Source organism: Homarus americanus, unplaced genomic scaffold (genome assembly GCF_018991925.1).
Source record: "Homarus americanus isolate GMGI-L3 unplaced genomic scaffold, GMGI_Hamer_2.0 scaffold6894, whole genome shotgun sequence".
Classification (NCBI taxonomy): Eukaryota; Metazoa; Arthropoda; class Malacostraca; order Decapoda; family Nephropidae; genus Homarus; species Homarus americanus.
The window spans coordinates 259,804-277,890 of NW_024731872.1; the positions used below are offsets into that span (position 1 = coordinate 259,804).

At 38.3% G+C, this 18,087-nt stretch overlaps 1 protein-coding gene across 1 annotated transcript; it reads left to right on the top strand.

Annotated features, from left to right (window-relative positions):
- The first annotated feature begins 7,867 nt into the window (after positions 1–7,867).
- Positions 7,868–14,154, top strand: LOC121868071 (DEAD-box ATP-dependent RNA helicase 11-like). Its single transcript, XM_042368344.1, has 5 exons — positions 7,868–7,927; positions 9,262–9,474; positions 10,619–10,786; positions 12,796–12,872; positions 13,303–14,154. Exons 2-5 carry the CDS (start codon positions 9,264–9,266, stop codon positions 13,336–13,338), a joined length of 492 nt encoding a protein of 163 aa, XP_042224278.1. The 5' UTR covers positions 7,868–7,927; positions 9,262–9,263; the 3' UTR covers positions 13,339–14,154.
- Positions 14,155–18,087: the final 3,933 nt, after the last annotated feature.

Sequence of the window (18,087 nt, forward strand, 5' to 3'; positions counted from 1 at the left end):
AAACTATAGACCGATTACCCAAAAGTATCACATATATGCCACATCAACGCATCATAATATGGTTCCTTGGAGAGAAAATCTTACCTGTTAGACTTACTCACTTCCTTGAATGGAAACAACTACGCGGACAAAATTTTATCAGAGGATGTGTCGAACATGAATTTGTTTAAGGTGTTTGAAAAAGTTCCATATGCACGGTCAGCCTCTCAGCTCCAGGCACATGGTATCGCAGGTAATATATTGAGGTGCATTAAGCTTGGGCTCCAATACAGACAATAAAGAGTGGTAATAACCGATGTTCATCTAGAATTAGTAAAAAAAAAAAAAAAAAAAGAATCCTCAGTGGTGTACTCCAAGGATCTTCCTTGAACCCCACCTGTTTGATCTACTCACAAATAGCAGGCGATACGAAGATGTGCGGGAAGGTGGCAAGTTAGGAAGATGTTACTAGCATGGAAAAAAAAAACATTAAAAATATCTGCACGAGCTCTTCATAGAGTAAAAAAATATGCACGTGGGAAACAAAAGCCGGAATCACAAATAATATGTGAATAACATTTACTTGGATAATGCAGTAGTGGACAACGTACTAGAAAAGGTTACTTGAATAAAAATAGTTACTATGAGAAGAATTTTCTCAAATAAAAGTGAAAGTACTCAGGCACTCGGAGTAAACGGACGATAGCAATAAAAAAATCAGAATTAAGATATACAGTAATGTAGAGCCAATACTGTACTTAACAAACTAGATAATTCTGTTTCATCAGGCTGCTGCTCATAGCCTCTAGGTAAAATGATCCTAATAACAATAATAATAATACAGTATGTACAGTTCACGCCACTTATAAGCCACACAGACTGGCGGCCTCGAAATTTCTGACCAGCAACTTCGCTGGGTGCATCCCTCCCTCACCCCGCCTCCAGAAACACACAAACTAGTGGTCAGCCAAGGTGTAAGTCAAGGATTATCCCAGAACTATCTACACATTCAGTGCTGCCCAGTAAGACCCTGCCATAACTTGCACTCTCACACTAATACTTAAATTAATCCATAGTGCCTGTGTCGAGTTACCGAGTGGATATAAAATCTATCATAGACAGTCGGACGTTGGACGGACAAATGGGCGGACAGATGGACGAACGAATAGGGGGACGGATGGACGAACGAATGGAGGGACGGATGGACGGACGGACTGCATCACTGCTATCGTATATCCCCAAACTTTTGGTCCGGGAGGAATACTGAGAGAAAGAAATTTAATGCCAGTAAATGAGGAACAGTGTTACCAATAAAGTAAAAAAAAAAATTCTATCTTCAAAAGATTTTGAAAATTTTGTTTTATGCAAGGTTAGAAAAACGTGGTATCCCTAAAATTTACATCGAAAAATACTTTATGTTCTTGAAACACGAGGAGGTGGTCCAATGGTCCCGAGGTGTGAGGACGTTCCTGGGGCATGAGCGTAAGGACATTTTTTTTTTCACATCTAAAACGGCTGAGACCCAACTCACCATAAACATGGTTTCTGAGGCACTACGGTCTTGAGGATCACGGTTGGAGACCATTAAAATTGGAATCCATTGGAATTAATACTTACTAGGATCGGGATCTGTTATTACCAAGCTCCAAACCCAGTTGTTAAGTTAGGTTGTTCTCAATTATGGCTGGGACCTGTTTAACTAATCAATAGCTGATAGAAAGGACATGGCGCCCCAAAACTACGAAACAGATTAGCTAATAGCCTGTAAAGCAAGATAATGAAACCATGGTGAGGGTCATTTTATCTCAGTGTAGCAAGAAATTTCCAGGAGAGATACAGATGCCTCTAAAACAGGTGAGCGTGATCTCTGTACCCACTTGAAAGAGAAACTAAGGTTCTGATGGGAAGAAAGTGGAAGGAGGAGGACTCCAATACCCAAATAGACGGCGTGATGGAAAGGGAAGGGGACAATTTCATATAGACAGTGACCGGACCACAGGTGACCACAAAGACGGTGCAAGGATAAGGAGTGGGTCCGACGTGTGCGAGAAGAGTGGGGGCATCACGTTGACTCATTGATAAGGGAGGTACACCGACGTCCTCAAACATGGCGTGGAATAGGGTAACGTTCCTCTGTAACTTCTGTGGGATGCGAAGGACTCCAGTCCTTAACTGATAATTAAAATGATATTGAATAAACATCATAACTTGGACGTACCTGAGATATAATGTATTAATGTCCCACAAAGAGTTGTTTTCACTCGCATTTACCTGAAAAAAGGAAAAACTAGTTGAGATTACCTGCCGTCTATGACACACACATGTAATGACCACAGTCATACATGTTAGTTAACGTAAAACCAGATGATTCATATTACACTCAATAGCACATAAAACATGTAGCTATAACTTATTCATAAGTATCCCCTGAAAGAAGTAAAATTTTCACTGCTTCAGTATGCCTGAGACGTCCGTTTTCTGATCTCTCGTCTTTCATGTAACTGTGTAGATTTGAAATTACAAATAAATGTGTCTGTATTACTAAAAGATATGTATACCAGCTTACAGCTGAAACATTCAAGATCCGTTGTGAGTGATATTGGAATCCTCAACTGTAGTTACCTTTAGTAAAACTGTCAAGTAATTTCAGTGTAGAGTTCACAAATTTACAAGGACGAGTGAGCATCTTGTCTCTGCCCAGGGAGACGTACAGGAGTTACAGTCACCAATGAGGTCATATTACTTTAATTCACGATCATCATCACGATCACGTTCTTGTGTTGGCCTAGGCCCTATGCCAACACAAGTACGTCAGAATGTAGCGTCAAGAATTTATGTACATATTCATTTAATTCAGTTGCAGTGTACTTTAGGCTTTGGAAATCAGTGCGATGGGTAAGACTAATTTCTTAAGGCTGTTGCTTACAATGTAATCAGTGTTCGAGCTTGCAATGCAATAATTAAACTTGAAAAATTGCGCAGAATGGCTGTTGCATTTTGTATTGTGTTAGCAAAACACAAACAGAGGGCTAGTCACTTCTCACCGTTAGAATTCAGGGCGATAAGGAGTTGACATGTTTCTTTCAAATGATTAATGACATCTAAAATACAAAATTGAAAATAATTTCAATACAGTCATCGAGTCTTTGGTGATCGTAAATCGAAGTAATATGACTTCATTTGTGAATGGAACTCTTGTACCTCTCCCCTGCAAACTCTACACTGACCTTACTTGACAATTTTACTAAAATTAACTACAGTTGAAGCTTTCAACGTCTCTCACAACGGATCTTGAATGTCTCAGCTGTAAGCAGGTATACATATCTTATAGTAACACAGACACATTCATTCGTAATTTCAAATCTACACATGTAACATGAAATACGAGAGATTCTGAAACACATGACAGAAAACAGCGAGAAAACGGACGCAGATGATTAAGGAATAAGTTACGGCTACATGTTTTATGCGCTATTGATCGTATTACGAACAAACTGATTTTAAGTTAACTAACACAGACCTATATGATTATTCACACTTAACTTACAGGAACAACTAAGGCTGAACCAAGGATCAGATCTTAAGTATTAGTGTATGCCAAATTGATGGCTAAAAGAACTTATTAAATATGTCGAGAACACAACAATAGTAATTACCTTGTGCTGGTGGTCCTGGAAGTCCTGCCGTCGTACAGGGTTACCTCTTAGCACCGTCTTGACACTTGTATGACAACTCGTGGCACTTAACGACAACTTGCTATACGCAATGACACTTTACACTTTGTGATAGTTCAAGATAATTTTGCGACAATTTATGATATTAATGTCACTTTAAATGACTTTAAAATATTAATTTTATTTTATTGACAATTTACAACTTCAGTTGCCCTTTACGACACTTTGAGAGACTTCGCAGCATTTTTGGACACTGTATGTTGTGTGTTATTGGGCACTTTATAACCATCCGAGTCTTAATGCCACTTTACATCACTATGAATATATATATACCTGTTTATGGCAGTATAAAACATTGACAGTTTAGGACACTTCGTGACACTTAAGGACAAATATTTAAACCACTGACACTTTAGGACACTTAGAAACCATAGGGAACTTCATGACACCTCTGACACTTCATAGGACTTTTTCAATGTGCACCACATCTTACGACATTATACGACACTTATTAGGCTTAATGGTACTTTATCAGATCTACTGGCACTTAAAAGCACTTTATAAAACTGTTGGATATATTACATGAATCACTGTAACATATCGTGACACTTATGGCACTGTATCACCTTAGCCATTTTACGACGCTTTATACCAGTGTTTCTGGCGCCCACAACTATTTTCTTACACTTATAAGTCTTCAAGACAAAAACACATCACATCACTTGTAAAGCTTCATAACACAAACACTTTACGGTCAATTTATGATAATAGACAGGTTTCGATTTTTCCATAAAAAATACGTTTTTCCTGTGGTTCTTGTTGTGATTCGAACGAATCTAATCTTCGTTTCTGGTGCTAACCGCCCGTTTCGATTAATGCCCGATTCTCCATGGTAGGGATGAAGGACTTAACCTAACCTAACTTAACCTAAGGTTATGTGGTTGCAAACAATAAAATAACAGAACTCGAAACCTGGCTACTATCCTAAATTGACCGCCTCCAGCTCCCCGCCCTTACCCCGAGAACCCGCAGACCTGTACAGGCCACTCTCACAGCCAGAGGAGTCAGACGCGTCACAGTCTGACGTCAAAGCCAGCCTCTAAGGTAAGAAATGCGATCAACACTGAGGGTGGTCCGAGGTCAGGTTTCTCATGGTTTTATACTTTGGTTAGGTTAGGTTAGGTTATGTCCTTCCCTCATCCCTGTCATGGGGGAGGGGGCTCAACTCGAAAACGAGCGGTTCGCACCAGAAACGAAGGTCAGATTCGTTCGAATCCCAACAAGAACCACAGGAAAAACGTATTTTTTATGGTAAAGGCGAACTTGTCTACTATCATAAATTGACCCACTTTACAACACTTATAAACACTATACGTTATTTACGAACACGTTATAATGCAAATTATTACTTCACATTAATTTTGAAAACTTTGGGGAACTTAAAAGCACTTTTGAAGCTTAACATCCCTTTGAGACACTTATATCTACTTTATGACACTTATGAACCCTTTGTGACACTTGCAAAGACTTCATGACACTTGCAAAACTTTACTACACTGACGAACACTTGATGATACTCTGCAAACCTCGTCAATTTCATTCTCTTCACCGGCTATTTGTTTATCTATAAGCATTCGTGCACTTCCTTACCGCCACCAAGGCAGAGACAGCACTGCGTAGCAGCGTAGGTCTGGTCTTGCTAGAGACCTCTGGTGAAATTTTCATAAATTTGAGACAGGGAAACGAGGAAGATTCAAGACTTTAGCGAACCGTCCAAACCTTGTCACAGTGCTCTAACGGACTATGTTTTATTCATTCGTTTCTCCACACATGTAGCTATAGAGATCTTTATTTTAATCAGTTTTAATTATAAAGTATAAGTCAATGTATTACATAATATTATAATATTTTAGTTCGCATAATGGCTTGTTCTTGGATAAGTGAGTCTGATGTATCGAAAACAGATCAAAGCTGTCGCCGAACCCTCGAAATATTCACGTCATCGATGTCTCAAGGTGGTGGTCGTCAACTGGCGACAAAAAGTATCCAGAATTGTTTATATTGTTTATCCCGATATATTTTTTTCTAAAACAAACAAACAATCAAACGGGAAACAAGTGGAAATAGGACAAATCTGTATTAAACATAAGAAAAAACGATAGAACACATTTTAAAATATTTTCTTAATCCGAAAGTCAACGCTTTCGAGGACGTGTGTGTTGTCTTGGGACGAACATCCCAGACCACGACTAAACCTGAGCTGCCAACAGACTTCACACATCTGTGTGGTTTAATATTTTAGACAGACTACAGACAAGATGTGAGGCGTTCCTTAGTTAACCTGTGTAATTAACCAAACTATTAACTACTGTATGGCAGTTTGTGGTTGTAGTTTAACTTGTGATTGTCACTAGTAGAACTATAATAATATTGATAATGCACGTAATAATAGTAATATGATAACTTATAATATTAAGAATACTGTAGTAATTGTAATACTTTATCCATAGTAACGTAAATAACTTTAGTAATGACTAACAACTATGATAATGATAAAATAATATTGCTTCTTCTGATTAATCATAGACGATCATGTAGGAAATCTTATTACGTATAAATGAATAGCTCATACATAACCCAACCTAATGATGGCAAAGATGTCCTAAATGTTTTGTTTTTTTACCACATACAAATTCATTTCCACTAATTTTTAGCGATAAAAAGAAAAGGTTAAGAAAAAATGTTCATTGTTTTTTAAGCTTAATCAGCTTAATTTCTCATTCTTCGCCACTACAGCCAAGAAAGAAACAAAATCACGTTTCTGTACATTTCCTTCATGCGGTACACACATTTCATGGTTAACTTCACCGGATGCTTGAGTGTCAACCTCTGACGTTCCAAACATGGCGTCATCTTTGTCCGACAAGGATCACAGATTCACAGGTGCAGTGAGGTGGATCTCAAAGGTTGTTTGTACGAGTGCACATCCCCCTGTCTTCCTCCCCGGATGAAACACATCAAATAATATATAGGGGTGGCATGAAATATATGAATTAACTCTTAATACATATTCTTCACCCTTTTACGCTTATCTATTAGCCAGATTTTGTAACTTCTATTGACTATTCCTAATAAGAGCAGTATCATCTCCATAGCGTTTATTTTATATTAATTGACCGTTAATTTTTATTCTTCCATTGTTTACTGATGATTTATCTAATTAATAATTTTTAATATATATTATACAATGTTGGAGACAGAACACAGCTTTGTTTTACTCCCTGTCTCACTTTGAACCTATTAGTGAGTTCATTATTTACTAACATTACAGCCTCCTGTTGCCAGTAAAGATTCTTTAAAATTCTAATATCTCCTTCATTAATGCCTATTTTCCCAAGATCTCTATAGGTTTATTGTGGTTTACCTTATCAAGAGCTTCTTTTCAAATTCAACAAAGCGTCATGCACCTGCAGTTTATTAAATCTCTTTGCTGCTAACACACAGAAAACCATTCAAGATATCCCTGAGAATACGAGATGATATAGTAAAATTTAAAATAAGAGATTTTTTTACGCACTGTAATATAACAATACTAACCATGGGGACGCGGTACTAACCATCGGGGCGCGGTACTAACCAGGGGACGCGGACGTGCTGCAGGGTGCCTGGTGTAGGTGATTTGTTTATTTTTACGATTAAAAATTATCCTGCGATATTGAAACTTCACAGAATGCTTGACCAACCCGCGTAGAATTTTCCATATTTCCAGAATAATCATTATTTTTCAACCAAACCGTCGACCTTCCTCCTTCAATGTTTATTAAGATGAGGGTAAAAGTGCTCATTTTTAATGAGTTTAATAGACTACCCATAAAATGTGAATCAGTTGAAAAGTTTCAGTATTTTCTTCAAATTCCCAACACGTGTTGAGGTTTTTCCGAGAGAAACGATATTTCAGTAACAATGGCAGAGCAATTTCAATACAATGAATATCTAAATACTTAAACACGAATTCGTAAGATTTCACTGAAAGATGAATGTCTGTGAGCCAAAAGCTAAGTTTAGTGCAAAAAAAAGAAATAGGATGCAAAATACAACTGCATTGTAATCATGGCGAAAACACACACGGAAGAATAACCTTCAAGGCATGACGAACTTTGAGTGACGTAAGTATACAGTATATATACAGACCTGGCCATCACCACAACCACACATCTCCCACCCTCCTCTTAAGTCGTGTCCCAACCTGCTCCAGGTGTGCTTTGCTTATACAGGTAAGCTCTCTCTCTCTCTCTCTCTCTCTCCTTTGAGATAACCTCTGCCTTCAGAAGGAGAGTCAGAGTCTGAAGGCGAGTTCCTCCCTTTACAAGTGTGCTGGTCTCCGCGAGTACTTTTCTTAAGCTCAAGCTGGAGACAGTTTTTGAAAATTTCCATTAAGTTCCTCATTTGTTTGATGCGGCCCGAACTGTTATTATGAGGCCCACGAGCCTTTCAGTAAAAGTGCTTGTTTCATGAGATTTCAAGATCCATTTATCACTTCATTGATGTTTATAATAGCTTATTAATGGAAATCCCTACAATCGTATTAATTTTATATTTCGTCTTGTTATACGAGTGACTAGGTGAATAACTAACTTATTTACTTTCCCATTTTGAAGTGGAGCCATCATCACACATTCGACCATTCAATGCTCCCCACTTACATAAAAAAATTGAGACCCACTACGGATTAAGTTTGTGAACAAATAAATGGCTTGGGGCAAAGGATGGAAATAACAAATTTAGTGGCCTGTGATAACTCTTTTCCACCATTTTAACTTGCGAATGGAGGGAGCATTTACAATAAAAAAAGATCTTGTGTCACCCATTACTGTGTGTATATGTATCAGCACTGTCTGTAGCTCCGAGAGAAGCCCGTACAGTACGATAACATTATCTTCCCTAACACCGACCAGCCGGTCAAGGAACGTTCACCGGCCTAAAAGTGATAGTGCAGAATCCCCGTAGATGATTATGTAGAACAGTGAATGATGGTGTAGTTGATGATTTGTAGATGATAGTGTAGTTGATGTAGTACAGTGGTCTAGATGATAGTGCAGTTGATGGAATGTAGATGATAGTGGAGTTGACATAAGTTATAAATTGCCCCTCAGAAATAAACCCGACAATGATGATAGTGAAATACTATAGATATCATAGGCCATTTTTATTTTCCCAAAATTACAAAGTTTGTAAATTACTCTATGTCGTACAATTCTCTCTCCAAAGAAATGCTTCAACTCATTCACTGTTTTTTCCATGTTCTCTCTCTTTAATAAAAATACTACTGCTACAAATAATAATAATAATAATAATAATAATAATAATAATAATAATAATAATAATAATAATAATAATAATAATAATAATAATAATATTATTATTATTATTATTAATATTATTATTATTATCATTATTTTTATTATCATAATTATTATCATTATTATTATTATTTATATTTTTATTATTATCATCGCCCACTTGAACAAATGCCAACCTTCCTATCTATTGTTCCATTATAATTTTTATAGCTGGTGTGTTTTTTCCTCTTCATACTTTTTGTTGCCAGTCATGAAGGTGTTGACGTTACTGATCCTGTCAATGGCGCTGCTGGTGATGGTCGCTCATGCTGAGCCTCAACGTGGCTCTGGTGGTTCTGGTCGCGGGGGTGGAGGCCGTGATGGCTCTCGTGGAGGCTCTGGTGGTTCTCGTGGCAGGGGTGGAGACCGTGGTGACATTAACAGACGTCCTGGTGGCCGTAGAGAGCGTCCCTGCTCCCCGAGTAAGTTAGCACTAACTGACTGAAAAATAAAAAGTTATTGCGATATCATTTTCTGGTATTGTAAAGAACTTAACAAGTATGAAGGTCAGGTAATGCTGTATGGTGGAGAGCTAGTGTGAGGGTCAGGTAATGCTGTATGGTGCAGAACTAGTGTGAGGGTCAGGTAATGCTGTATGGTGCAGAACTAGTGTGAGGGTCAGGTGATGCTGTATGGTGAAGAACTAGTGTGAGGGTCAGGTGATGCTGTATGGTGAAGAACTGGTGTGAGGGTCAGGTGATGCTGTATGGTGAAGAACTAGTGTGAGGGTCAGGTGATGGTGTATGGTAAAGAACTGGTATGAGGGTCAGGTAATGCTGTATGGTGGAGAGCTAGTGTGAGGGTCAGGTGATGCTGTATGGTGGAGAGCTAGTGTGAGGGTCAGGTAATGCTGTATGGTGCAGAACTAGTGTGAGGGTCAGGTGATGCTGTATGGTGAAGAACTAGTGTGAGGGTCAGGTGATGGTGTATGGTAAAGAACTGGTGTGAGGGTCAGGTGATGCTGTATGATGCAGAACTAGTGTGAGGGTCAGGTGATTCTGTATGGTGCAGAACTAGTGAGAGGGTCAGGTGATACTGTATGGTGAAAAACTAGTGTGAGGGTCAGGCGATGCTGTATGGTGCAGAACTAGTGAGAGGGTCAGGTGATTCTGTATGGTGCAGAACTAGCGAGAGGGTCAGGTGATTCTGTATGGTGAAGAACTAGTGTGATGGGCAGGTGATGCTGTATGGTGAAGACCTAGTGTGATGGGCAGGTGATTCTGTATGGTGAAGACCTAGTGAGAGGGTCAGGTGGTGTATGGTATGGAACCTAACTAGTATAATAATAATGTTCAAATATTTAAACAAACGGTACATTAGACTTTTAATAAATGGTAATCAAATTTATTTTATCATAAAGATTTCATTGACATTTAGTGTGGATATAACTTATTACTATTTTCCCCATCATTTCACCCTCTCACATTGTCCTGAACACCGTGTTAATCCCTCACATTGTACTGAAGCCCTTCTTTCCCCGTCTTACTCCCTCACTGTAATTTGAACTCTCCACCAAGCAGCCATCAAACCCTGCCTCATATTCATTAATTATATCTTTGATATCAGTTGGAGAACTGTGCCAAAAAATGGATTTCACGAAGAGAGAGTGTTTCGAAAACGTGGAGACGATTGTGGCCTGTACGTTAGAGACCCTGACGGACATCGATCTTTACCAGGTACTCCTTAACTGCACCACCGAAGAAGTGCCGGACATCATGGAAAGTCTAATACCAAGTTAGTACCCCTCTCTCCACGCACTGTTGATACATCCACCCAGTGTTGATACACTCCACGCACTGTTGATACATCCACCCTGTGTTGATACACTCCACGCACTGTTGATACATCCACCCTGTGTTGATATCTCCACACCAGTGTTGATACACTCCACCTAGTGTTGATACACTTCACACACTATTGATACATCCACCCAGTGTTGATACACTCCACCCAGTGTTGATACCTCCTCCCAGTGTGTTGATACCTCCACCATGTGTGTTGATATCTCCACCCATTGTGTTGATATCTCCAGCCAGTGTTGATCTCCACCCAGTGTTGCCAGTGTTGATACACTCCACCCAGTGTTGATACCTCCTCCCAGTGTGTTGATACCTCCACCATGTGTGTTGATATCTCCACCCATTGTGTTGATATCTTCAGCCAGTGTTGATACCCTCCACCCAGTGTGTTGATACCTCCACCCAGTGTTGATATCTCTTCCCAGGGTGTTTGTGAGTCCCTAAGGATATTTGGCACTTATGTCCCGCCTCAAGCACTTGTCTCTTGTCTTTATCATTCCCAGGTTTTCAAAAGTTTGTAGTATTAATTTTCTCCACAATAAAGGATGAGAGAAAGAAAGAAGTGGCAGTAAATGCAGTGAAATATTGTCACTATTTTGGCCGCCAACTTGATACGACAGTGAGTCGGTCAAATGCGCCCTCATATTCTTTGCGAGGAGAATAATACTAAATTATTACTTTCTGATGATCTCAATCCTTTTCGTAACCTATGAGAATGCAAGTACTATATTTAATTTACCTCCATTACTTGATTCTTTCAACCACTTGCCTCAGTTCAACATAAACAAAAGATAAATTTTCCAGAACATAAGATTTATGCTCCGCTACCACAACACCTGAATGGAAATATATTAATCACTATAAATGAATTATTCTTCTAAATGTTCGTATATTTTGTAATTGTGTGTATATTTAAAATAACCTGACACATTATACATAGTCTTTGCTTTTCAGCAGGAGGCTCTGACCACCACAGTACATTTTATCATTATAGGGTGTTAACGACCAGCACAAGAAATTGCCTCCTCCTTAAGCTCGCCCCACTCATTAAAAGCATCTTTTCTTTGTTCAATCTAAATTAATGTTGTGATTCAGAGTTATATCATTCGTTGGTATCATTTATATTATTCAGATTTCTAATTTCTTAAGAGAATTTATATTTATAAAAAAGTTGTCATTTTGACTACTCTCATCTGATTCACTTGGTTTATTTAACTCTCTAACTTATGTTGATGTTCGTATCTGTGATAATGACATTGGTGTGTAATAATATCATCATTTCAATAACGATAAGAAACAGATGAAGATGTAGCAATTATTATATTGCACTGATTCCTGAGGTGATCCTCCTCAGTTCACTAGTTTACGTTGATATCTACTGTGTGTGAGTAAGTATTTAGTGAAATATTACTATAAGTTATGAAAATCTTCTATTAATTCTCTTTAACTTGATGTTTGGGGAGTATGTACAGTCTCGTTCAAGATTCTTCGAACATTGCTGGAGACAGCTGGCAACTCAAGGACGTTTTTTTTTCCTATAGTTTCGTAGTATAATATAATACGAAACAACAAAGCCCAAATATTAAATTAACCAACAGGGAACTAAGTAGTAAATCACAGATCATTTTTACATTTATTTATAATTTTTACAACGTACTATAGTGAACAAACGGCCATGAGTTGCCAGCTGTCTCCAGCAGTGTTTGAAGAATCTTGAACGATACTGTATACTACAGTACAGTATAGAGGTAACTTCAAGTAATAGGGGCAAGTTCGTACAGGTATCAATATCCTATACCTGTGTTGACCGAGACTGTTAGCCTGTTAGACAGAAGGGCAGTGACCCACTGGAGTACTTTATACATTTCCTTATCAACTTCTTGCCAAAGGTTGGTACTAATACTGTGTTTATCTCTATGACCGATACCCTGGATGATTTCACAGATTTCCTGCGTGGACCAGGTATATCGTGCGAGAATATACGTGCAATAATAGAGTGCGCCGATGAAGAATATGATTTAGTAAGTTTTTCATGTGTTTCTAGTTGTGTGTATGTTTCTGTGCACTCGTGTGCAGTGTGTATGTATATATTAGTGTCCAAAATATGTGTGTATTTGGGAATACAGATATGCATTCCCATGTATTTCTGTGAGGGCGTTTTTATTTCTTTGATGTGTGTGTGTGTGTGTGTGTGTGTGTGTGTGTGTGTATGTGTCACTCTTTCTATGTATTAGTATGTACTTGTGTGTTCTTGCATAATTAATGAATTGACAAGAGACAAATATAGTAAGAAAGGAAAAAAACGATGTATTTTAAATATATAAAACTTGATTGTGTTCAAGCGATATTTTTGTTGAGCATATCTTTAACATGCTGTTTCAAGGTGCAGCTTGTACAATATCTTAAAATTTCTAATATTTCTCACCACCCTTTGTTCTCTCCTTCCCACAGATAACGGAAATTGATGCTTGCGTTAGTGAAAACTAACTTAGGATATCCCCTGACGACTCATCCTGATGAATTCTTTAGGGAATTCAAATGAAAACTGATTTATACTTTCTTAACGACGTCTTCTGCAAATTCCTCTTTCGTCTCACCACCCTCTCCTTCACCCCCTCCCTCGGTGTTTAGATAACACTTACTTCCTACTTCTTCGTCCACTTTGTCTTTACTTTTTGTTCTTGCACATTTAGTTATATTCAAAATCCACATCTTTAATTCTTTCAGTCATAAAACAACTAAAATTTACACCTCACTGTTTTTCTTGTTTGTTCAGAGCAAATTAAGACAGACAATATAGCAACAGCACCACTATCACCACCTTTTAACACTAGTAACACGAGCTCTTAACAACAATACAAGGAAGATAGACCACAGCAAAATCCACAACAGCAGCAGAAAAATCATCGTAGTATCACATTTAACAACTGCAACAGCATCAACAACAAAGGCAACAACAACAATTGCTGTAACAGAAACAGTTACATCAGAAGTCATTCTTTTTTATATATTATCAGTTACCAACAATTTCAGTTTAAGCAGCAAGAACAATTGTAATAAAAAGAAGACAACAACAGCGACAACAGTATCATAGAAAAACATCAACATTAACTGTTGTTGAAAAAATATTTGCAACAGTAGCAATAACAACAAAGGGCTGCTTGTTGTACATTATACTGCTACTATAAGAAAGCAATGATCTGAGGATTTCTGCTGGCTTCACCACAGTTTTGGTTAAATTTTATCAGGTTTTGCCTATAAATCGGTCATATACATTTTGGCCTAGTAAAACACATTGGCAAACATTGTTTTTTTATTCCTCTTCAGAGTTGTATGCGTGTAACTGAATGTACAGAGTTTTATATGCGTAACCAAATGAACAACACAAATGTGTATACACTAACATATTTCCCCATGAGACCGAAGAACACATTCATGATATAAGTTGGTATGACGTTGGAGAGAATATTGGTTTCTATAACTTAGAGAATAATGAATATGGTGTGTCTATAACTCACAGAACAGTTATCATCATATATCTATAATTCAGAGAAAATTGAACATGGTTTACCCATAACTAGTGAACAGTGAACATGCTTTTTCGGTAAATATGGGAACATTGGTGTAAGTGTACCAGTATAGTATATATAAACCATTCTTCTTGCTAATTTTATTTAAAAAAATAGCTTATTGGTATAACATACATAACAGCTGCACTATACACAGTCTCACATCCAACTGTGTCAATACAGTAAATACAATTTGTACCTTCAAGTTGCTAACTTCGGAGGACATTACTCAATCAGGTGTTCATATTTGGAACAAGAGGATGCCCACCCAACTCGGGCTCTGAGCCTCAAGTCAAAGATATTACAACTACAGAAAACGGACAGGACAGACTGTCATGGAGTTAAAGAGTTGTGAACTATAGGAAACTTCTCCAGTAAATGGTGCAACAGCACTGAGTGTGAACTCATTAACGACAAAACCACTAAGACTGGCGTAAAAAAAAAAAATCCGTACCCTGGGTCTGACGGCGTTCACAACGATCATTGACTGAGGCCATGTCCATTTCGTAAGGTTGATACTTTTGATTATGCGATGCATTGTGTAACCAATCTATGTATTCTGTATACCACATATATTTAATACAGAGAGATAACAGTGACAGGAATCATCCTAGCAAATGAGTGTTATTCGGAATTCTTGGTCAGGTGTGTCATATTGTATAACATCGCAAGGGTGCATAAATTTTGTTGACTGTACATGCCCCAAATTTACCCACAGTGCATAACATAGGTTAGACTGGCTAGATTCTGATGAAGTGCAAATCCCAAAACAAAGTGCCCTGGCTGTTGCGATTTGTAAGACGTGGCAGCTCTGTGGACTGCTTATTTAGCATCCTTAGTCTGGCTACTATTGCAAGGTTCCTTAGGGCCATTCCGGGAGTTACCACACCTCACAAATCGCGCCAGGTACTGTACCAGGTACATGCAGGTGACTGTACACACACACACACAAATCTGCCCACCTGGATACGGTGTTTGGAAATGAACATAACGTACCGCAGTTTCGGTTTGGTTGGTATTTCTGATTGTGAGGGCCAATAGTATTTGGTGGTATATGAATATCTTTTATTTTATGAGAGGAGGAAAGAGGGGAGGCATAATGATCGCCTGTGGGGCTTTGATCCATGGCACAAAGGCACAATGGCCAGTCTGTCTTTGTTAATAGTAAAACTTAGCGTTATAGTATGCATTTTTTATTTACAAGTAGGTCGCTTCTTAACCTTATTGTCTGAGGATTGGAACATTCCTTTGAACTCATCATCTTCCTGAACCTTGACTACTTGACCTTTTCTGATCTTTATTTGACAATTCTCGTATCGTGGCTCGCTGCGTAACTCTTTGTGTTTGTCCCTAAATTCCTTGTCATCTTTTTGTTGCAGAACTGTCAGGTCACGGATGATGTAGACATTGCTGTATTCTGCTAATTGTTTGAGGTTCCATGCCGTCCTCAAAATATTCCTCCTGTGTTCGGGCTTAGGGATGGTGATACTCACTAACTGTACTTTGCCTTCGTGTAGTCCTTCTTCATTTATGATGTGTAAATTATCTACAAATTTAACTAATTTTCTCCCTCCTTCCTCTCAACTCCTCATGGAAATTTTGTAATGCATTGATGCTCCATTATGTATCTGCCTGAGCCATGAAGTCCTGCATATTCTTGGAGACTTTATATATTGATCGTTGCAGTCTGAGATGTTGGTTGAGTTTACTGTATCTTGTCCCTTATCTATTTTTTCCATCTCTGCCTCATGATCCTCTACAAGTCCTTAACTTGCTTCATACATTTATTACCAAGAAACAGCACTTTCTTGGTAATCTCCAGTGCTTCATTTGTGTGTTTTAGTTAGATCTTCAGTCAAATTTCAGCCCCTTTGTGAAAGTTATTATTACAACGTTGACATGTTAAGACACTGTCTTCGTTACCTACAATTTGACTGGATAAACCACAGTTATCTCATCAACTGTATTTCTCGTGCATTAAATCCTTCTCTGTCTCACAAGACTTGGAATCACCGGATTCATTTTTTATTTCAACCTAGTTAATAACTGTATTCGTGGAACTAATATCTCTAGGATTCCTGATAGGAAATTGTCTTCAGTGAGATTTCCTACCTTCTATATTCCCATTAAATAATGATTCACAGAGCTACTTGCTGTAAATACTGTTTATTTAGCCGGAGTGTGATGGCAGGCGCAGGAGTGTGCTATGTGTGCTGGGAGTCAGATAGTTCAGTGTTTTTTCAATGTTCTCGATAACATGCACATGAACTTAATTTAAAAATTATAATTTCCTTTATTTGATAACATTTGCCACAATCGCTTATTTGTTCGAAAAAAAATCCCTTCATTATGTTGTCCGGTTAATATTTGAATCTATTAGTTTTTATATTGCCTTGATATTTTAATCATAAAATTTACGACTTAGTGAAATGGGTTATGACGTCATTAGCCTGATGTACCCTGACTAGGTGCCGTATCTTTAAAACCAATCACTAATTCTAGCTGGATACTCCCTACTGTGGATGCTCTCGTCCACACCCACCTTGGTCGAAAATCCACCCAAGTGAGCTACATACTCAAACTTATCTGCTTAGTTCAGATCGACGATGCCGTCTCCTCCCTCACGACCTCCCACCATCCTCTTCTTGTCTACCGTGAAGAGTCTGCTGATACGCTAGGCAGGGCTGGAGCAGCTGTGTGGGTCTCTGAGCGCCAGGCCCACAGGAAGATTAGGGTCCATGACTGGGCCTCCTCCACTGACACTGAAAGCATAGCCATTCCCGTGGGTGTCCATTAGGGCGTTACCGTCGCCCACACTGAACAATGGAACCTCTTAATCATCAGCTGTAATACTTCCACGCTAGCGATGCTCAAATCCAACCCTCCTTCTTCCCTTGCTGCCCAACACTTCATCGCAGCCATCGCCTAGGTAGAGGAATTTGATAACATCCATGTAAAGTTGTTCTGGATCTCAGCACACATAAGAAATGCTTCCGATGACACTGTTGTTCGTCTTGCCAAAGAAGCAACGCAGGAAGAAAACCTTGCCCTTTTCCTCAACCTCTTCAAATCTCAGATACACACCGAACAACGTGAAACATTTGACAAACACTGGACGAATCTGAAGGACGGGTCATTGCAAACATGCTTAATTATTAGAACTACCTCATTGCTGATTATATTGCTCTCCAATATTACAAAGAAATATTTATCGTAATAAACTATCTTTCAATTATTAATAATTTACATTCGTACAAATATATATTTTTATATTAATTTTTTTTAATTCATTGATGACACTCTTATCTAAAATGCACAATTGCCATTCGCCCTCAAAGGAAAACAAAAACAAGGGTAAACATACTCTATTTTCCCACCATATACAATCATCACTAGCAAAACTAACTAGTGTCACCAACAGGGAACCACACCCATAATCCCCATATTATTATTTTCACACTCACCTCCCAATAACACTAAACAATAGAATCTGGAGAGAGAGAAATGCCTGCGCTGCCTGCTTCTGCCTTGCAATTTTAGACCCTATGTATTCTAAAAATGAATCTATTTTTATATATATGTTTTAATATAGGTGCTTGTGTATATTCCTTTATTTTCAGCGAACTGATTTTCATTTAACATCTTGGAGGGCCCTTATCGGCCTCTT

What these genes read in the sequence shown, in the direction of transcription:
- LOC121868071 (XM_042368344.1), top strand. Translation starts at nt 9,264, where the DNA reads ATGAAGGTGTTGACGTTACTGATCCTGTCAATGGCGCTGCTGGTGATG. An exon ending in CATGGAAAGTCTAATACCAA is followed by an intron (nt 10,787 to 12,795) that starts GTTAGTACCCCT and finishes ATGATTTCACAG; the next exon opens with ATTTCCTGCGTGGACCAGGT. An exon ending in CCGATGAAGAATATGATTTA is followed by an intron (nt 12,873 to 13,302) that starts GTAAGTTTTTCA and finishes TCCTTCCCACAG; the next exon opens with ATAACGGAAATTGATGCTTG.